Genomic DNA, 22,162 nt, shown 5'->3' with positions numbered 1-22,162 from the left:
ATTCCTGCGACTGCTCTAAGTAAAGACACCTGATGCCCAACAACGAAACCAAGAAGGGGGTCATTTCAGAGGCGGACAGAAACTTGGCGCTCAGCATCGGCCTGACGGACACCAGGCCTTTCCAAGGCCGTCTAGAGCCGTCTGACATGGTCTCCGATCTCTCAGCTTCAGAATCGAGACCCAGACTGAGGACTGAAAATAATTCTCAACAAAATGTTTCACATGAGATAAGGGGGAGGCTGACTGGGCGTGTTAAGAAGCAATTCTTGAGAATGCTGGCGGATGCCAAATCCCAGGCGCTGCACGCCGTCCTTGACGGCTGGCTAGTGGCGGCCAAATTCCTGACGTGGGCACATGTAAGGACCAAGGACAGCCTTATCTGCTTCTGAGTCCTGAACAGCACTGTGCGGAGAAACTGGGCTTTGGCAACTCTGGCCAACACTGACTGTCCCCTGAGTCGGAAGTGCTGACCACAGCTGGAATGAAAGTCTGGTCCAAATGCTACGATAATGGGAGGTTATGAATAAATGAGATGTAAAAATGGAATCTTATCAGAAATTTTTAAATGATGGGATGTTAACTAGAATGGAAAAGTACTCTGTAATTAAAGTTTCAGGAACAAACAGCTGACAAGAAGACAACATGAACCCTCTACAATCCCACGGTCTTCTGCCAAGCATGTTCTCAAGAGGGCAAACGGTCCGTGACTGGTGCATGACGAGTCTGTTCACAACGTGCAGGCATCCTCCTCTGGTGGCTCACAGCATCGATGGTGGTCCTCTGTCCCCTGCCACCCCCAGCCCCGGCCACAGCAAAGCCTGCACACGCCGAGACCCAAGCTAAGGGGGAGCCTGGTAGGGGGAGCCCCAGTGGCCAGGAGGCGTGAGCTGTGCTGCCAGTGAGGGGGACGGCCGCCGCGGCACCGCTCGAAGAAGAGGTGTGGGCGGACCGCCCGCAAGCTGGCCCGGGGCACGGGCCCCTGCCTCACTGTGCCAGGACCCCAAATCAGGACAAGCCCCCATTCTTCTGGCCAGAAACAGGGAGGAGGAGTGAGGGGGAGAAAACACGGGAAGCAGCGTGCTCAGCTGGCTGAGGTGCCCAGGAAGAAACAGCAGGAACCACTCTAGCTGTGGCTTCTGAAAGCAAAGGGCGCAAATCAGTGAGATGAAGCAGCAGGTGGCCCTGCAGTCCCGGGCACCACACGCACAGGGACCCCGGGGGAGGGCGCAGACACACGCTCCGGCCCCCAGCGGGAACGCATACCGCCTCCAAGCAGTCTGAGCCCCCCGCCCCCCCGGGCGCGGACAGAATAACCCGTCAGCATTTCAGAACCTGAACCAGAGGCATCAGAGCTGTTCAAGGCACAGCACCGTCAGATCTCAGCTTCTTAAGCGAGAATCAACCAAACCCAACAAAATGCTAATTAGCCAAAGCACTTCTTCAGGCAGGACACCACCAGAGCATAATTCTAAAGGTCGATGTGGGGGCTCACCAATTTAAATAACATCACAAAATGACAAGCCGGAAGATCGGATGATTTGATAATGATGTCAGTAAAATTCCATTCTCTTAGAAAAAAAGAGTAATGAATCACAAACCACGCAGAAGGAGTGGAAAAGCACAGGAAGGCACTAACCTGGGAGCCGTCTCGTTTAAAGGCTGTGGCTTGGCCCACGACAGGTGCGGACAGGCCGGCAGAGCCCGAGGCTCCGGGCCTCCCAAACGGGCCTCGAGGACCTTGGAGTACCGATGCAGGTGGTTCCCTGGGGCGGCAGCAACACCAGCGACACAAAACCACGGTCGTTAGAAGATGCAGAGACAAGGGAGGTGCCTTAGCCTGTCTGCCCGCCAACAGGCCCGCCACGCGCCCTGGTAACCTGGCTCCCAGTGCTGACTGGTGCCCCCAGGGACACGTGCTCACTGCTCACAGGGAGTGAACAGAGCAGAAGGACCACGCCAGACGCATGGCCGTGGCCGGGCGCCTTACTGACCACACTTCCACACACGAGGCTATACTCAAAGAATCTAACCTGTAGATACACTTCAGAAAGAAAAGCTTTCTTGGAGTATTTAATTTTCAGGCAAAACAAAAAAAATGAGCATTTTCAAATTTCAGAATTTATTTCTTAGACCTGCCCTGTCTAGTACTGTAGCCACGTGTGGGTACTGAGCAACTGAAACAGGGCTGTCAACGTTTCAACAATGTTCTGGTGTACTGGGCCAAAGAACTTCACTAAGATGAATTTCACCCATTTCTTTTTGCTTTTTTAGCGTGGCCACTGGAAGATCAGAATTGTATCTGCAGCTCACACTACCCTTCTGGAGGTCCCCACGGTGAGGATCTGCCACACAGCGGGCTAGGCCACACGTCGCCACGGCTCACTGCCCGGTGACCTCGACCAGTTACACCTCTCAACTCCGGTCTCTTCATCTATTTTCCCAGAGCTCTGCGAGGCCCTGGGGAGGTGACCCGTGTGCCTGGCACTTGGTGAGCGCTCAGAAACACTGGCCCTTCTTCCCGAAGACCCCCAGGAGCTGGGGCTCCATCTGTGAGAGGAGACAGTACATGCTAACTTGGGGCAGTGAGGGGACCTCGGAGTGCACGTCCTATCTATTCCCAGGAGAACAGCCCGCCTGTGAGCATTGGGAAGAGCCGGGGGCTCGCCAACAGGCTCTGTTTCTAGCAGGCACGACGGCCTCCTGAAGCAGCCAGGCGCCCGCCACACACACTCACCTTCCATCCTCTCTGGAGTGGCCGAGCCGGCTCCGCTGGGAGGGCGCTGCCGGTTCCCGGAATGACTGAGGCTGGGAGGGGTCACCCCATAGGACGTGTACTGAAGGAGTGCATCCAGGAGCCAAAAGCAGTCTGTGGGTTCAATGGGCAAGCTGTTTAGGGATTAGAGTGTTTTTAAGGAATCCCAACAGGAAAATAAAAGCCCCCCAAATGAGGAGAAATGGAAGGTGAGAAAATCACCTATTCTTGAGAAGCGCACATCCTCTGCGGTCAGCGCCAGCCCACAAAGACTAGCATGACAGACAGGACCTGACTGTGGGCCTCATTCCTGGCCCCAGGGCTCAAGTGGGTCAGTGCCACTGGGCGCTGGGCTGGACAGGCTGCCCAAGCGCCACCTGGCTCTGGACCCTTCACGATGAGGACAGAATGGAGCCCACTCAGGGATGGCCAGACCACGTGACACCCACTGAGCAAAGAATTGCTCAGAGAACAGGGCACCAAAGCTTCTGCCAATTTCTGGAGGCTGTCCTCAGGGAAGGATCTGGATCTACACTTCGAGGGGGGGAGCCAGGACCACTGTGTGCACTCCACTGGGAAGTGAATTCAAGGTCAACACAAGTGCAGAGTCTAGTAACTGGGCCAGTGGGCCCCACAATGTATGGGAACAGGGAACAGTCAGTTATTCTGAGGGACCCGGGAAGGAGTCTAGGTGCTGGGCAGCAGCCGACGGCCCTCATCACAGACCCACGTGAAGGGTCCTCTCGTCAGGAGACTGAGATGCTGCAGCGTCTGTAAACCCAGACCCGCTGCCTCCACGCGGGTTCTGCCCGCGTCCATCACCGCAGTCCCACTGCCACCAGCCGGGACTGGACAGGCCCCTGACATCTGACGCCAGCAAGCACTTCGCTCACTCAAGGGTGCTCTGGCCACGTGCTTGAGGATTTAGAACCAGGACAGTCCTCTCAGGCATTTAAAACTTTAATAAAGACTCTTACCAGAAGATCTCCAGTCTTAAAATCTCTATGGAAATAAAACATTAATCTTCTTTCAGCTGTGACTTTAACCTTTTTAAAAAGACCAACCACATTCTGAGGATTTACACAAAACGCTAGGAATTTAGTCAAGCTCAACTTCACTCCAAGAGATGCACGCAGCTCCCAGCTCACGCTCCCGTGGCTTCGCTCTTTGCTTGGGCCGGGTTCCTATTTGCAAATGTGAGGCTCCGGCCCCCCTCCCCGTCCCGTTCTCCAGGGAGCCCAAAGACAAGCTTTAGACCTGGCTGTGTCAGCACCTTACCAGGCCAAAGGACGCAACGCTTTCACTCCCATTTCCTCCTTCACAAAATGAGAAATCAACAGTCCGTATCCAGGCTCAAAACCCCAAATTTGGAGGATGCACTGAGAGATACTGAAAAAGTGGAGGAATGCCAAGGACCAGTCCCCCCCTTGCAAGCTCCCCCCACACCCAACGAGGATACCAAACGCCCCCACTAATGAAGGCTCACAACAGCCAAATTCCCAAGTCTGGGAGGAGAGCCAAGCGCTGGTCCTCCAGAAAGAATGGGTCCGACCTGGGAAGGGCACCCCACCTGGCAGCGCCTGGGACGTACAGACTCCAGAGGGGGGCGCGGGGGCAGGCAGAGCCAGGCAGAGAGCCTCTCCACTCAAACGCGACAGTCCCAGCATCTACGAGCCTGAGGACAGCGGCACGATGGGGAAGGCAGGGCAGCCTGGACACGCAGTCTTGTTTGGCTTGCTCCAGTGTCCAGACTTAGACACCTAGCGAACGTGCCACGCAGCGAAAGCAGCCGGGACTTGCCCGGCCGCCCTAGGCACTCGGCAGCAGGTCCCTGTATCTTCCAGCACCTTTCCAGGGCCTTTCCAGGGACAAGGGGGACGAAGGCTTTATACATCAGGCAGGTAGCCCAAGCTGTTTTGTGGCCACACCCCCAGCCCTCACCCTTCTGTCGGTGACTGTCGTCCAAACAATTGGAGTCCCCGTACAGCACGATCCGGCCTCCGCCCTCAGCTGGAATCTGATAAAGTCCCAAAATGGGTACATTTTCAACAATTGCCGTTTCCTGCTTTAAAACCTCCAATCCTAAAAAAATACCACAATGAAGACAAAAATATTGAGGAATAAATTATTTCTTTTGTCGAGGAATGAAATGATTTTCCAATCGCTACTTGATATTTAATCCACACGACCATTACTTGACATTTAGTCCACAAGACCAAAAGGAAAAAAAAAAATCACAGCAAAATCTAATATTCAATCACAACAGTGCAAACTTTTACAACACGAAAACGTTTTAAGTGCCATTAATTTGGTTTTAGCAAAACTCACATGTATATAGACATTTCCTGCCATCCTCTTATATTTTCACTCTTATATTTTCACTTGAAATGGTGGTACATAGTATTTTTATTCCTGAAAACACACATACATGTCCCCTCTGATTCTGCTGAAAGGCCTATGTCCCGGGGCTGCACTCACAAGGGGCCACTGGCCAGGCAGCTCTCGGTATACATGGGTACCTTTGCAGATTCGGTTTGGCATTTTATTATTAAAAATGAGGACAAATATAACTCATTTTTTTTTTAAAGGGATAGTCTTTTTTTTTTTATTTGACAGAGACACAGCGAGAGAGGGAACACAAGCAGGGGGAGTGGGAGAGGGAGAAGCAGGCTTCCCGCTGAACAGGGAGCCTGATGTGGGGCTCGATCCCAGGACCCTGAGATCATGACCTGAGCTGAAGGCAGACGCTTAACAACTGAGCCACCCAGGTGCCCCCAAATATAACTAATTTTTAAAACAGATGCCCACATACTTTAAATTCACATTTAAGACACTGGTTACGTTTGTCTCACGATACAAATGTTCCCACAGTGCAGCCTCCTTACCTCTGCCCAATCAGATGACACAGTTTACAATAAGAACCGAATCAAGAAGTCAAAACTGCATCAGTGCCACGGGGAGCAGCTGCCAGTGACCTCACCATACAGCCTACAAGGCCGGCCCCGAAGCCAAAGCTCTCCTCTGCACTGGACAGGACCACATCTGCTGCACGCTGCTCACCGTGCTGGTAACATCTAAATTACAGTCTGTGGCTGTAAAAATATGGCATTTCCTGCTCCCTGTGCACAACCCCACTAGGAACTAAGTGCAAGAGAAAACAAGATTCTCTTTGTTGGAGGGAAAGACAGAGCAGGAAAACAGATGAAATGGGGCGAGTGCGCACTGCGTTGCCACACGGCCTCGTGGTTTGTCAGAGGTTTGTTTCTGACAAAAGGGTCCCTCTTGATCCAGCATAACCTAGATTTTCAAATTCCTATTTCGTACCCAAAAGATTATTCAACTTAAAGGCTATCTGTAAATTAAACGCCACTTAGAAAGGACTTGAAGATAATTAATTTTTATTTTCACCAGCAGAACAGCGAAACAGGCACCCTGAAATCTACAGTGATATGCCCCCCTCCCCAAACCAGGCAGCAATAAGCCGACAATGAGACCACTACTCTCGCACCTGCACCAGAAACTACGCTGCCCTGGAAGAAACGGATTCCGGAAGAAATCACTAGCCCATGGTAAACTGTGCCTAGCAACTGGGAACACAGAATCACTGATGTGCCTCAAGTTAAAATACAACCTTATGAACACAGATCTATTTATTGACTGACCTTGCCTCGATGAAGGGAAAAAAAATCACTCTAGGTAATCAAAAATAAATTCTATCTTATAAGTGCAAACAGATGACAGAGAAATTCTGCCTTCTTGTCATTTTTAACCAAAGAAACTGTCCTAACTTCCAATTACAGAAAATGGCGACCTTCATTAGAAGCAAAACTGCAAGGAAGACCTTTCTTTTCTTCAAATTCTTTTTTTTCTTTCTTAAGATTTTAAGTAATCTCTACATCCAGTGTGGAGCCAGAACTCATAACCCCAAGATCAAGAGTCGCATGCCCCACTGACTGAGCCAATCAGGCACCCCCTCTCTCCTTCAAAATTTTTTTTTTTTTAAAGATTTTATTTATTTATTCATGAGAGACAGAGAGAGAGACAGAGGCAGAAGGAGAAGCAGGCTCCCCGCGGAGCAGGGAGCCCGATGCGGGACTCGATCCCAGGACCCTAGGATCATGACCTGAGCCGAAGGCAGACGCCCAACGACTGAGCCACTCAGGCGCCCCTAAAGATTTATTTTTTTAAAGATTTTATTTATTTGAGAGAGAGAGAGCGTGCACGAGTAGGGGGAGGGGCAGATGGAGAAGCAGGCTCCCCGCGGAGCAGGGAGCCTGATGCGGGACTCGATCCCAGGACCCTGGGATCATGACCTGAGCCGAAGGCAGACGCCTAACCGACTGAGCCACCCAGGCGTCCCCTCCTTCAAATTCTTAAGGGAATTTTAAGAGATGATCTGTAATTAATATTACAGATCTTAAAGTTCTTAACTTTAAAACAGGGTCAACATTTTTCTAAAATTTTAGTGATGTGGCAATCTAGAAGCAAAACTTCACAAATAGTAACAAATTTCAAGCAACTGTGAAAGTCATTTAAAAAATCTACAAATATTCAACAGCTGCTCTCCTGAAGGCAATCTATTTATTTTGCAGTGATCAGTATCCACAAGTACTCAAATTATCTTTCAGCCCCCAAAGCCACCATCCAGAAGTCCTGCCTAAAGCAGGTACCGTGCAAATTATACTACAGTAAGCTTTTTTAAAAACACAAAACTGCTAAGGGGTACGGGGTGATGAAAATGTTGTGGAAGCAGCTAACAGTCATGGAATTGTACACCTTAAAAAAGTGTAAACAGAACAAAACAAAACCATTAAAAAAAAAAAGAGTAAATGTGAATTATATGCAAATAAAATGGTTATTAAAAGAAAAAGCAAAGAAACCAAAATAGCATTCCTTACCTTGGTCTTTAAACGTCTGTGTTATCACAATGCCATCTTCTGGAAATTTAGCGATGCTGCACCCTGACGCATAATACACTAGAGAAAAAGAAGGCAGAGACACTCAACACTTTATCAACAGCTACTCATTCACCTCAAATGCAGTCTTTATGTCAGTTTTTCTAACACTGTTTTTCATTCTAAGACAGAGCTTGCTAGCTCCGAATTCAAGCTAAAAAGTGCTGCTAATGTGAGGTTTCTGAATAGACTTCAGAAATCAGAGCTTTGTCAGGGTGAACAGAGGTGAGAACAGTAATGCTCAGGATGTTGTTCTAGAGACTAGTTACCAAAAGCTGATCTGTGGGTAAACTTCTTAAATGAGGCATGCACAGAGATTTCATGACCAGAATTTTAAAAAGCAGGGATCCGTGAGGAATTTCCTCTCTGGGAACACACACGAGTGAGGTCAAGAACCTGACTGCTGGCACCAAGATCAGGAACGCCCACAGACAAGATTCTCCTTTGAAGATTATGGATCAACGACAGCTTTACTAAAATGTCTTTTTGGGAAGACACTGACTGGTTCTGCCTACAGACCCTGTTTCTTCAGGAATCACACCATGCTCTCCCTCTGAAACCTTAACTTCACAGACACATGGCTTATGCTCTCGCATCCTGAGATCATGTGCCCTATTCAAGAACAAGCGAAACCTTACTGTCATGGTTTGCTAAAGTAAAATCCCCTTCATACAGGCCGTCGCTGAACCCCATGTTCCAGACAGAGAGAAGCTCGTTCAGAGCAGGGACATTAGCCCCTCCGGTGTCCGGCATCCACCACTGCCTGTGGAAGAAACAAGGGGCGCAGGTTGTGAGGGGCTGAAGCCTGCCCCCCACCCGCGCCACACACACACTCACTCACTCACTCAGTCTTTTCAGGACGAAACTAAATGTCTCCTGCCGGAATCCAGCCCGTGCACACTAAGGTCACCTGTCTGGGTTTGATAATACAATGTACATGCTTCAGCCAGCATGCACAATAAATCAAAGCTAAATTCACTTCACGCAACGCACCATGTGAACACAAATACACCGCTATGGAGCCTAGACCTCGAGAGGGTCCATGAAAAGAGATGAGAAAAGAGTCTTTAAAGTTGAACTCTCAGACTCTGAAGAAAAAAACTCAAAATACATTATGATACATTCATAAAACACCGGGAATCCTTGATCAATAACTTATCTTCTAGAAGGTTCCTTTAAATAACGGCTCCTTTCATCCACTTAAATTTGTATAGATTCAACAACAGAGATATGGGAGAAAATGACAGCTCAAGTATCTAAGATCAACAAGGGAACACAATACCTGGGATCAAGGAGCACATCGCTTAGTCTATAAGCGACTCTCGGCAACATCGCTGCTCGGGAAGAGGGAGCCCACTCCAGCCCAGCGTCTGAACCTGACTCTGGCAACGGAAGGACCACTTCGGACCAGTCCTCTTAAGTACTTGCTAGACAGAATTTAATTCTCAAGAACCCAAATTTCTTATCAAATACCAACTTCTATGAGTACCTCGTATTTTCGTCGTAAAACTTGACTTTCCTCATGACAGATGTGTTATACCAATCACTGAAGACAATGAGCGACAGGCCATTGTCCACGTCCCTCCTCAGCTTGGCGACCTCCTCGGGGAAGTACTCCTCCTCGCTGTCCACCATGAGCAAAGTTCCTGAGGGACAGGGTGCCGGCGGTGAGTCCGCGCCTCTGAACCGCAGGATTCGCGGCTTCAGAAACACACTATTTTACTGGCATCCACGTCTCAAGCCCCAGCTTCTAATATTTTGGTCTGTGGTCCCCGTACCCCTCTACAAGGGGGTGAAAAACAGAGGACCCGGGTCCCAAAGCACAGTCACCTACTAACAACGCTGGGCTCTCTCGTATGTGACACCCAGGTACACAGATGTCACTCACTGGAGAAGAAGCAAAATGCAGCACTAGTTTCTTCTAATTAAAATAAAGACGTAAAATGCACAAATATCCTTGTCCCTAGTTTGCCAGTGTCCCCTTCCCCGAAGGTTACCACTGTCACTGCCAGACAGGAACACATGTCCCTCTGCTTCCGAGCCTGGCTGCAGCCTCCCCGAGGACGGGAGGCCCTGCGCCGCTGGCTCGCTGCCTCTCGCTCACACTGCGTTCACCTTTCCAACGGTCCCCGCACACGCGACCCCGCGGGAAGGACACCTGGCCAGCGCCTGTGGCTACTCACCGTACTGACTCGCGTCAAAGCACGTGAACGGGGAGCCGAGGACTTCAACGAAGTAGCCCATGCTTCTCAGGTGCTGGTACATGTCCCTGAAGTTGGTGTGGATATGGTCACCGTTCCTGAAAGACAGTAAGCTCTGCGCTTGGGTGGCCCATCGCTGCGGAGATGAGGGCTTAGCTAGCCACGCAGCTCACTTCCGAAAGCGGCCCCCTCGAGGCAGCGCGGCTCGCCGACAGCACACGCCCGGGGCGTTCGGCTCGCCCACCGACGTCGGCCCTTCCAGACCCGCGGTCCCCGGGCTTGCACGTAAAATGGGTGACACCAGGAAACCGCACCTACAGCATGGGCTCGAAGGACACACCCGATGAGAAGGAACGGCCGCAGAGCTGCTCTGTGAAGTGCCCTGAAGCGTCACGTTAGCCGTGGCAGGCACGGAGAGCAACCACGCTGACCGAGCACGGGCACGCAGAGGCGCGGGACCTGCCCCGGCAGCCAGTGATCCCGTTAACCGTGCGGCAGCAGCGTGCGTCACCTTCCCATCCCTTTCCCCCCGAACCTACTCATTTTCCCACTGAACCCTCTATGTAAGCCCCTAGCCAAGCCCCCGTGGCAGCGCCAGGGGCCCCCTCCCTGCCGCCCTCCAGAGCCAGCTCCCCCGCACGGCTGAGCCCAGGCACCTCTCCAGGACGTGGCCCTTACCTCAGCCTCTCAGCTTCTCACCACTCCTCTCCCCCTGCCTCTGGTCTGAGCCTTCCAGAGACATCCTCAGGAAGAACCTGTTACACCTGTAAGTGTCCTGCCCCCATCTTTCAAGGCTCCTTACTCCCCCACTCCCTGCAAGAAGTCCAAACTCCAGTACTTACAGAGGGCGGCGATGAGCCTGGCGTACGGGCCAAGAAGACGCCAAGCCAGCTGCCCTGGAGGGCAAGCCAGGAGGGCTGGCTGAGGGGCGGCATGGCGCAGGGTTGCAGGGCGGAGCAGGACACACCAGGGAGTGTGGCATGTGAAGAGGCAGCCACTAGAGAGTTTTAGGCCACGTGTGCTCGAATTCCTGTTTTTTAAGATTACCAGGGCTGCTGCACAGAGAACGGACTTTAGGGGAATAATGAGACTGGCCAGGAGGCTGCCGCGCAGGCGAGCAAGGACAATGGCCTGGGTGCGGAGGGGGCGGGCAGCCAAGGTGGCGGCAGGCAGCTAGGGCAGGGCCCGGGACACACTGTGAAGGCAGGACTGGCAGAGTCTGCTGACTGACTCAACAGGAGTCAGGAGTGAGAGCAATCGAGGTCGAGCTCAGTGGTCGCAAACGCCGGGCTCCCCCTGCCGTGGGAGGACTGGGGGGGGGGAACGCGTGGCGGCTGGCAGCTGCTTACCAGTCCAGAGGGTCGTTCTTCATTCTCAGGTTATCCCTGGGGAAGTAGCCAGGCGGATAGCGGAGGTTGTGGTACTGGTCCCAGAGGACTCTCTTGCTCCGTGGTGGGGCAGGAATGACCTTCACCTTCACCGGGAGCTTCACGGTTGAAGTCTGCTCGGCGCCATTTTTTGACTGAAATTAATAAAAGACATTCAAACTACCCCTTCTGCTCAGAAGAAACTTTCAGGCTTTTGGGTTTAAAAAATTACTTCTACATATCATTTGAACGCAAGCATTCCTAATGACAAATGTAGGAAGAAACATTCCCATGTCACAATTCATCCCATTAAAATTCTTCCTTTATGAGTTTAAGATGTAAAATTTAAGGCACCTCGTTCCTAAAAACTCTTGGACTACACAGGTTTAGCCCCACCGCCCCTTGTAGAGCACGCGTATTTTTGCAATCATTTTGAACTTGAACTCTGGCACGAAAACAGTCTTACCTGCTGTTGCTCAGCAAGAGAATGGGAGGCAGCGCACTCACTGCTGAGTGGGCTCTGGAGCTCCAGCTGCTCCGCAGGAGGCCCGGGGAGCACCACCCACGGCCTGCAAGCCTCATCACACCCGTCAACTGGCTTCAGACCCCAGACCCCAGGCACTCGGCCCGCGCCCACTTCCTGGCAGGAGCTGGTGGAAGGTGGACAGCAGGACCCTCCCTGGCGAGCACGCACTCTCACCTCCGCTGGGGAAGCTACGGTGACCGTGACGTGCCCCTGCGCAACACCTTCCCACGAAGCTGCCTTCTTGGTGACAGAGATGGAGATGGCCAGGTAGCCTGACCACGGCCATAACACGGAGGAGTACGAGAAAGCAACTTCGATGTTGTCTCCATTCTGCGGTAAGTAGGGCTGCCAGTCAGGCTGCGGAGAAAAATAAGCAGAAGCTCTGGTGAGATACTCATTTGCAACCTTACCTGACTCGGTTTCAGACCCTGCTCCACTAAACAGCACCAAATGGAATTTATATTCATATCTTAAACTACCTTTAAACAAAGCAGACTAGGTAAAGTCTGGAACATCACCCACTAGGTCTAGAAACAACTATTTCAGACAATCTCCCACTTTAAAGAAAACTTTTTTCGCCAAGCTTAAAAAAAAAAAAAAAAAAAGGACACATGGTTTGGCAAAGAACTTTGATCTGATAGAGAACGTAAATAAATGAAAGCTCTCCAATTTGTGAACAAATTCCAATTATTTGTACGCTTCAAGAATCACAGCAACGTAAAGAAATAAAATACTAAAATGGCGCGGATTAACTGTCCAAAGTCAGACCATGCAGCTAGTGGCCAAGCAGGCAGGTCTCTGCAGGACGCCCAGAGGAGGGGGCTCGGGCCTGGGCAGAGGGGAGCATGCAGGGAGGCATCTGGAAGAAACACAGACTCACTCCTGCGAAATGAACCAGTATTTCAAACCAACCTAAACTACTCATTTCCCTCACGAGCCAGAGAGCAATATTCTCCCCAAGTGAGTCAGCATATTAAAAAAAAAAAAAAAAAATCCTGGAAAAGACGACAAATATTTGTAGGATATGGCACAACAAACAGTGCTGATAAATGCTCCAGGGACCACTGGTTAACAACAGAAAAAAGTTAATTTTTATCCATCTCTTATGACATGTATCAAATGAGCTCAATACTAATGAGAAAATTAAATACCTTACAAGCATAAAAGAACATTAGTAGAAAATAAAATCAAGATTTTTATCCTACTCTGGAGAGAAAAGTTTCTAATTTTTGGAAACGAGAAATCATAAAAGATGAAAATTCAACCACAGGGAAGTGTGGGGAACTTGTACAAAACCAAAAATAAGTAAGTAACACTACCTCTAGTGTCGAAGAGAAAGACACCAATCTGGGAGAAACTGATGCGCAGAAACACAGCAATGGTTAATTTCTCTAGGACAAAGAGACGTTCAGATCGACAGAGAGATCCTGAAATCCCGCAGAAAGAACGGGCCACGGGAATGAAAAGCTAACTCACACAATCGGGGATGAAGCCAGAGAGCGCCACCTCCCAGATAACTGGAGAAGAGCTCAGAAGCAAGACATACACGTTATCCCCTCTGAATTTAAAGTTAAAAGATGAACCACATACAAACAAACCAAATGTCCACCAACTGATGAATACACAAACATGGCCCGTCCACAAAACGGAATATCCCTCAGCTTGAAAGAGGAACGAAGCACTAACGTGCTACGACATGGATGAACCGTAAAGACGCTGCATGTCGTGAAAAGCCAGTCACGGTGGGCCACGCTGGACATGACCCCATGTATATGGGCTGTCCCCAACAAGCAAATGCAGAGACAGAAAGCACCTCAGGAGCTGCCCGGGGCTAGGAGGAGGGAGAATGGGGAGCGACTGCTAACAGGGGTTTCCTCTTGGGGTGATGAGAATGTTTTGGAATTACAGAAAGTGATGGTTGCAATCACTATTTGTCAATATACTAGGAATTCCTGATTCACTTGATTTAAAAGGCTGCATTTTATGTACATGAATTTTATTTCGATTTTTAACAACCTCGTGGAATTAAAAAAAAAAAAAAAAAAAAGAGCTGTCCCAGCCCCTGCAGGCAATGCAGCCAGCGCCCCTCCGTATAGCTTGGCCGGACTGCCGGCAACACCGTGAGCAGACACGACTCTCAGGGAGGGTTCGGTAGCGTGTACCGAGGGCCACAATAATGTCCAGGCTCTCTGACTCGGGATTCCAGTCCAGGGAGTTCATGTTAAATAACTCAGAAGAAAAGGAAGCCACATATGCAAAGACTCTCAGTGAACGTTTACAGCTGGAGAGCCCAGCTGTCCAAGCCCGGGATGCGGGCCACTTCCTGCGTAGCCCCGGTGGCTAACGCGACAGTAAGCAGTCACAGCTGCTGCCTGCGTGCGTGTGGACAGATGTGACATCAAGAATTCACACTGTGAAGAAGAGTGAGAAGGAAACTGTTGCCAAGTTTCTGAGATCTGACGGCTTTGTTTCAAATACCACCAGAAGGAAGGATTATTCAATTAGATCAGCGTTTGCTCAATGGAAATCCTCTAACGATGCTGAGAAGCGCCTGAGTATGAATGGATTTCTGTTTTGTCTTATAAAGACAACAAAGTAGAAATCTCTTTTAAGTTTTTAACGTTTGGATTATATAAAGCTGCACTGTAAATGCCCTTTTTTGTAAGCTCATCACGATTATCTTGAAAAGAAAAAGTTTGTTCCCTGAAGGATAAAACAAAACCGTTTTCGGTTAAAAAAAATAGATAAATTATGATTTAACAATCCTATGTGATATTGAATGGCTGTTAGCAAGTACGTTGAGACTGTGCGTAGAGTTACATTTAACAATATGACAAGAGCCGAGAAAGACAAGACTAAAGTCAGGCCTACTACACAGAGAACAAAAATACATACTTGAGATAAAGGCTGGAAAAGAACACTTTAAAAACAGTGGTTACCTTGATGTGCTGGGGCTGGAAGTGATTTTTCTGCTCTCTTTCCCCAACCTTTACTATCACGATAATACTTACGCAGTTAAGTAAAAGAAAAATTATAAAAACAAAACTAAAATCAAGAACACACCTTTTTGACTGGAGGGCCCATTAGTGCTCACTCAAGAATACAATAATTATAGGTGGGCATTTAATTACAGGTGAAAATTACATAATGAAGAATCAAATATAATTAGTCCATTCAGGAGCCAAATCGGAGATGCCAAAGTAAAGTACCAAACTGGTTCCATTAATTTATCCTCAGCTTATCTGTAAAGGACTCAGGAGAAAATAAATCACCGCTTCCAATACCCTGGCACCCGAGACAGGAGGAGAAAACCTCTCCTGCTTTAACATTAGGAGAGAGACAAGGCACGAAGGCCGGGCCACGTCCAAGTTCACCACAAGCCAGAGAGCGGCATCACCTTGTCTACAATCCTTCCTGTGACGCCCATGCCGTTGAGGATTGTGACGTTGACGATTGTCGGCATCCCTCCATAGTAGATAGGCTGGGAGCAGTAGGGCCACATGTAAGGACACTCGGTCAGATCGATGTAGCTGGGGCTCAGGCTGAAACAAAGAACACAGTGTCAGAGCAGAGCACATCAGAGGAGGACAACGAGGTGCCACAGCTGCAGGAGTGCGTCCTCACGGGAACCCGAGCCAGGGAGGGCTGCGTGCAGGGCCGCCCTGGGCTGGCACCCGGGGACCTGCTTTGCCACGCTCCCTGCACTGAGAGACCACAGGGCCAGCCTGCCCAGACTGCTCACGTGTGGCACGATGTGCAGGGAACACCTCTTTCCTTCCATGATTCTGGAACTCTGGAGGCCCTGGCTGGCAGAGAATGAGCACGTGACCATCCATCCCCAGGGACTACCCTGGACCCAGAGTCTCGAATGACGGCACCTCAAATCACTGGGGCAAAGATGGGCGTTTTATAAAGGGGGCTCACAGACGGGTGGCCATGTGGCAAAGATACAGTTAGATCCCTGTTTCACACTGTACGCAAGAATAAACTCCAAACGGATCAGAGAAACTCAAGGATATAAAAGAAAGCAGACACATATTAGAAGAAAACGTGGGTGAATTCCTGTACTTTCATGAACAGAAAAGCTTTCTGTGACTCACAATCCAGGACTGGCAACGCCAGCAAGAACCTAACTAATGTGGCTACAGGAAAAACACAATGAACAGCAACGAGCTCTTTACATCAAGTCAAAACACTGTCACACGGAGAGAAAGACCTGCAGTGTATATCGCTGACAAAAGGTCAGTGACCCTAATCTGTAAAGAATTCTTAAAAACTGAGGAACAAAACTGCACAGAAAAATGAGAAAAAGAAATAAGCAGACGCTTCACAAGAAAGGGATAAAAACGGCCCTTCACCATAGACAAAGTGCCCCACCTCACTCAGAACTAGACAAACACAAAAGCAACAGGGAGAGCCCCTCTATCCCCCATGAGACTGGCCGCAAGTCAGGTGTGGGGGCATCCTGTGGCGGGGGCTCTGGGAAGCAGGCCCACGCCTTCTGCAGGGGAGCAGGGCAGGACCTAACTAAGCCTCCCAGAATCCCACTGGTAGGAACCTCCCCTGAAGACACACCAGCAATGCAGCAAATTTATACCGGCACAGTGCCTTCGCTGCAACAGTCTGTCATTACAACATGCTGCAAATAATTTAAAGGCCCACAGGTGAGTACGTAGTTGAACAGACAATGCACACCCACATTACGCCGCTGTGAAGAGAAAAAAGAGAGAGCTCCATGAGTTGATACGGAGTGATTTCCAGAACACTGTTAAGTGAAAAAAGCAAAACACAAAAAAATATTTGCAGTGACGCTAAACTTAATGTAAGAAAAGGGATGCAGGAACATACACGTGTATCTGCTCATTTGTGCAAAAAGAAATACAAGAAGGATAAGCCCAAAACTAACGAGACTGTTATCCACAGGGGGTGGATGGGACAGGGTGGAGATATGGGGGAGCGGGAGCAGGGACAGAGGGGACGCGGGACCTCCCCTGTGCCCCTCTGACCGCAGAGCCAGGGTAACGTCTCACGTACCTAATACATAACCCGTAGAAATCAACCACAATGTGTGTGGGGGTGTGTCCACCCAGAAATACAAACTAACCAACTCAACTGCAATAAGAATGAGCATTGAAACACCACGAAGCACCACTGACGAGGCGGGAGACAAGAAGCGAGCTGAGGAACTCTGGGGCTCAGCAGGGCCACGTGCTGCAAAGCCCCAAGGATAAGAACTAGACACAGATCCTGCCCTCCATTCGGGACGTCTGTTTTTCACTAGGGGAGGGGTCAGCAATTCTGCAACTACCCGGCATAGACTGTGAGGACTGAGCAAAGAGGTAAACATCCTGTGCCTGGTGTGCTGGAGAAGGGCGTTCCGCGTAAGGGAAGACTGGGTGGAGAACCTCGGCCTGGGTGGGACCAGGGGAGGGATGGACTCCTGGGCTCCTAGCCTCATCGACGGACGGACGCAGGTGCGGACGGCGTGAGCAGGTGCGGACGGCGTGAGCAGGCAGACTCTGCCCAGCCGTCTGCTGAAGGGCTACAGAGCCACCGGCTCAGCGGCTGCCGGGTCTTGGTTCCAAACACCCTCTCCCACGGAAGGGCCGGGGCTGCGTGGGGAAAGAAAGAACACCAGGGCTGGGGCTGGGAACGTGTGATCAGCCTGTGCTGCCAAACAGTGAGAAAGTGCTCAAAAAACGAGGGAGCCAGGCTGCAAAGCCACCGCAGCCAACGAGAAAGAGCCTCCGATGGCCAAATCTGGGACAATCTGAGCAACAAAACAAACAAGGCTATCAATGGGCCTCAATCCAGAGAGTAAAATAAATATCCCTGTGCCCACACCGATATAAACAAGCGGATAAGGAAATACAGGAGAGAAAAGGAAGGAGAATTCCAACCAGTAAGCGTGGAACGAATGAGAGAAACAAAGTCCTCATGGGGCGGCCTCTACAGCAGCGCTGTTACAGTCAAGAGCCAGTAACGAATGCCGGGACCCGGAGTCAGAGGACGACAGAAACAGGGTCATCTCGGGGCGCCCGGGTGGCTCAGTCAGTTAAGCATCTGCCTTCGGTTCAGGTCATGATCCCGGGAGCCTGGGATCAAGCCCCACGTCGGGCTCCCAGCTCAGAGGCAAGCCTGCTTCTCCCTCTCCCTCTGTTCCTCCCCCCACGGCCCCGCTTGTGCGCGAGCTCTCTCTCAGTCTCTCTCGCTATCTCAAATAAATAAATTTTTTTAAGAAAGAAAGAAAAAGAAAAGACACAGGATCATCTCCACGTGCACTCACACAGGACACTCAGCAATCACAAGGGCCAGGGGAGGGACCTGGCAGGTGCCACCTATGGAACCAGGAGCCCTGCTGCTCGGATGTGCCGCAGGACAGCCCACGGACCCTCTGCCGTGTCTGTGCCAGGGCAGGTGGCCCACTGCTGCCTCCCCACCCCACCACCACTGCCAAGGCTGAGCATGGGAGTACCAGGGCAGGGCCATCCCTAGGGACACAGGCCCCTCTTGGTTCAAGAGCTCCCCATCAGTGGACACACTCTGAGATCTGGCTGTGGCAGCCCTCAGACTCTTCCTGTCTCCTTCCCGAGTCCCCTCCCCGCAGCTGATCTCCTGGACATGCCCTCCACCTTGGTGTCTGCCTCCTGGAGGGCACAGAGTGACGCACCACCTCAACCACACGAGGCCAACGGACACTGCCAGCCATGAGAGGAACAGGAACTGAGGAAGTGTCCCCACGGGAGGAGACCAGGCAGACGGGCCCACCCAGCGTACTGTGGGACAGTGGCTGCATCCTGGACCCGGAAAAGGACGGGACGCACAGTGGGTGAAATCTGACTACGGTCTGGAGATGAGGCTACGGTAACGAAGCAGTGTTAATTTCCAGGCTTTGAGGCTTGCACCACGTTCCCTGAGACATAGTCCTCATGTACTATTTGTGAAACTTCATTGTGAATCTAGTAATAAATAACTCTCTCAAACAAAAATTTCAACATAAAGAGCAAAAATCAACTCTGACTAAAAATACATGACCTCAAACTAATCATGAGAAAGCATCAGATAAACTCACACGGAGAGGCAGTCGACTTACTACCTACTAGTAAGTAACCAGCACTCCCAAAGGGTCGGGACGGACACAGCGCACCGGGGCCTGGGCGCCTGTGAGCGAAGTCTGTGGCTCCATCACAGCGCAGTGTCAGGGCTCCTTTGCTGTTCCAAGAGTTCAAGTACTGTCAGCGAAGGTTCTGGCATCAGGGGAAGCTGGGTAAAGGGCATGTGACAACAGCTACACTATTTTCGCCAATTTCTGCAAACCTAAGATTATTTAAAAGGAAAGTTTTGGGGTGCCTGGGTGGCTCAGTTGGTTAAGTGACCCACTCCTGATTCTGGCTCAGGTCATGATCTCAGGGTCCTGGAATCGAGCCCTACATCGGGCTCCGTGCTTAGCAAGGAATCTGCTTGAGGATTCTCTCTCTCCCTGTCCCTCCCCCTGCTCACGCTTGCACGTGTGCTCTCGCTCTCTCTCTCCCCAAAATAAATAAGTAAATCTTAAAAAAAAAACAGTTTTACAAGTAAAAAGAAGAGTGCCTGGGTGGCTCAGTCAGTTAAGTGACTGACTCTTGATTTCGGCTCAGGTCACGATCTCAGGGTCCTAGGACTGGGCTCCGTACTCAGCACAGAGCCTGCTCGTCCCCCTCCCTCCCCCTCCGCTCCTCCCCCAGCTCGCACTCTCACTCGCTTGTGCTCTCTCTAAAACAAAAAAAAAAAATCACTTTAAAAATAACCTCCCTTAAAAAAAAAAAGTTAAAAGAAACCAAACCAGTATCTTAAGCTATGTGTGTTACAAATAACAGAACGTGAGTTCAAGTGCCGCCTCGTGGCAGCTGCATGATGCCCCCCCACCCCGAGGGGCTGGTGTGGTGTGATCAGTGCCCGGCTCCTGTCCCTGAGGCCAGCATTCTGTGCACAGGGAGGAACACCCTCAGAGCCCAGGGAGGAAGGGAGGCCGATTTAAAGGAAGCATACCAACCTCGCCTGTGGCTTGTAGCTGTTGAGGATCTGATAGGCCCTGAGGAGATCCAGCTTGCCGTGGCCTTGTTCAAACATGTTGACACCAGGAAGCCTCCGGGCGGACGCAATGAGCGCCTGCTTCATGCTGGCCGGGTTCACCAGTTCGCGTTTCTGCACTGTGCTGGAGAGAAAATCACGAATTTGCTCACTGCCTCTCAGCAGGAGGAGGAAAATCGGACTATTCCTAACCTATTCCGATCTTGCGTCACATCTCCTGGGGGCCGCTCCAGTCAAGCCCGTGTGGGCTGAGAACGAACATGTCATTTCTGCACCTGTCTCGAGACAACTTCTTAGCCAAGTGACTCAGGGAGCTTCTGCCTGTTATATACTAAGTTCGTGAGAACCACGTATTTTCCCAGTGACACGACTAAACAGACCACAAAGGCTGCAGGAGGCAGGAACGGGTCAGAGTGCCCAGCTCCTGAGGGGAAGGGAAGCCTGCTGGCAGAAGGAAGTAGACAAGCCGTGATGGCACCCGGCAGCAGAAGGAACAGAGAGCAGACGGGGCCCGCGGAGGACCTTCACGCGGCACAGACAGGAGCCACAGCACCCGAGTGACGCCCATGGCCTCCGCCCGCCTTGGCCGTTCTGGAGGCCGGGTGTGCGAGCTCACAGGTGGGGAAGGCCCTTGCACACCTGGGCCCGAGCTCGGCCTCATCAGAATGCACCTGGACAAACGAACACACAGCGCTACCTGGCCAGGAACCCCGTGACACACGGGCACAATCAATGCTTAAGAACACGAGCACTAACACACACATTTCCGTATGTCTACGTATCATAAATACAAGTAAATTTTACCCCCTCAATGCAGGGCACAAAAAAGAAAGCAAAAAGAAAAATGGACTCTCCACAGTTCCCAAATATCTAGGATGGTGGCTGGTCTTGGAAGTGTGGGCGGGATTTCTAATAGGTCTAGATGGGAAATCTGGTGTAAGGAGAGTCAGAGGAGGTGAAGTGGGAGTCAGAATCAGAGTGGCCAGAAGCTCAGTGGCAGCCACCAGCCCCCACCCCTGCATGGACAGGCCAGACCAAAGGCCAGGCCCGGCTTCCTCAGGAGTGCTGCCAGGCTGGAGGCGAGCTGACTCGCCCTAGGCACATTTCTGAGCTCCGACAGTGGCACTTTTATTAGCTGCAGGGAGATAAGGAAAGTGAAAGGCCTCCCCGACATCGGAAGCAGCTGTACTTAGAGAAAGTAGTGGAAATGAAAGCCTCCTCGCCTCGCTGCTTGCCCGATGGGGAGAGGTCTGCTGGGCTCAGGAGTGCAACTGAGCCTCAGCCCCGTCCACAGTCATGGTCGGCGGGGAAGGAGCCAGGGTCTCTGTTCCCATTAAGCAACAAGGTAGCCAGACCCCAGTGGAACGTACTCCTCCACCTAGTATGAAAGCCTGAGTGCAACCAGGTGACTCCACAGTCTACCTTCCCTCCCCTCCTCCTCTTTGCACGGAACGTGGGGTAAGGAAAACAACTGGAAGAAAAGACAGGGTTCTTCTCTAGAGCCCACCCTAGCCAGTGTATTTTCAAGAATCTGGCTCTGAACTCTAAGGGAAGGATGGGAAAAGGAGGACAGAGGTAGAACATTCCAGGCCTCAGAAACTAAAATCAACATAAACTTACTTGTTTTAAAAAAGAACTTTAAATATAAAAACATTTACTATCATCTCCCTATTTTAATTTTAAAATTAACATAGAATATATTAATTTTCAACTATGCAGTTTTACATTACCCCAACACAAAAGCTCAACTAATGCCTCATCTAAGTCGAAAGAGAGTGAGTTGGGGGAAAAATACAAAATGAGCACTAACTCCAAAGAGCTCTCTCTGTAACCTTGAGATAAGGCACACGGCGCATCTAAGTCACAGCACGTGAGCATCAATTCTGGCCAACTGTCTTTGAGAACTTTCTTCCAACTTCACTATCTGCAAAATTAAGGGCCAATCGCTAAGCTCCGTTCCAACCATACGAGGGACTCAATGAGACAGAGAGAACAGATAAATTACACGGAGAAACTTCAGTCCCACTGCCTGACCGCAGCTCCTCTCGGCTAACAGAGCACATTGAAAGGTCACTCCCTAAGGAAATGAAAAAATGGGAGGAAAACATCTTTTTGTTCCCTGCCTGAGATACACACTTGCTTGGACATAAAAAGTACAACTATAGCACAAAACTGTTATGTTAAAAAGGAAAAAAAAAAAAAAAAAAATGGAAGCACAGGGTCCCTGGGGAATCCTGAACCTTCCTCAATATCGCTGTGAACGTAAAACCATTTTTTTTTTTTAAAGATTG

General features: G+C 50.5%; 1 protein-coding gene across 6 annotated transcripts in view; it reads right to left on the bottom strand.

Annotated features, from left to right (window-relative positions):
- The window catches only part of MBTPS1 (membrane bound transcription factor peptidase, site 1), a 52,815-nt gene that overhangs the window by 3,663 nt on the left and 26,990 nt on the right, over window positions 1-22,162 (bottom strand). For all 6 annotated transcript variants that reach the window (XM_035024694.1, XM_035024693.1, XM_035024695.1 and 3 more), the window contains 11 exons: window positions 19,834-19,995; window positions 15,199-15,343; window positions 11,976-12,158; window positions 11,258-11,430; window positions 9,891-10,006; window positions 9,197-9,353; window positions 8,346-8,470; window positions 7,651-7,728; window positions 4,694-4,834; window positions 2,735-2,866; window positions 1,637-1,763 (listed from right to left, as the gene is read on the bottom strand). In XM_035024694.1, coding sequence (XP_034880585.1) covers window positions 1,637-1,763; window positions 2,735-2,866; window positions 4,694-4,834; window positions 7,651-7,728; window positions 8,346-8,470; window positions 9,197-9,353; window positions 9,891-10,006; window positions 11,258-11,430; window positions 11,976-12,158; window positions 15,199-15,343; window positions 19,834-19,995 — 1,539 coding nt within the window. The remainder of the gene's footprint in view (window positions 1-1,636; window positions 1,764-2,734; window positions 2,867-4,693; window positions 4,835-7,650; window positions 7,729-8,345; window positions 8,471-9,196; window positions 9,354-9,890; window positions 10,007-11,257; window positions 11,431-11,975; window positions 12,159-15,198; window positions 15,344-19,833; window positions 19,996-22,162) is intronic.

Source organism: Mirounga leonina, unplaced genomic scaffold (genome assembly GCF_011800145.1).
Source record: "Mirounga leonina isolate KUSES-001 unplaced genomic scaffold, KU_Mleo_1.0 Mir_180, whole genome shotgun sequence".
Taxonomy (NCBI): Eukaryota; Metazoa; Chordata; class Mammalia; order Carnivora; family Phocidae; genus Mirounga; species Mirounga leonina.
Note: the sequence above shows the minus strand (reverse complement) of the source record. Positions and strands in the feature narration are given on the sequence as shown.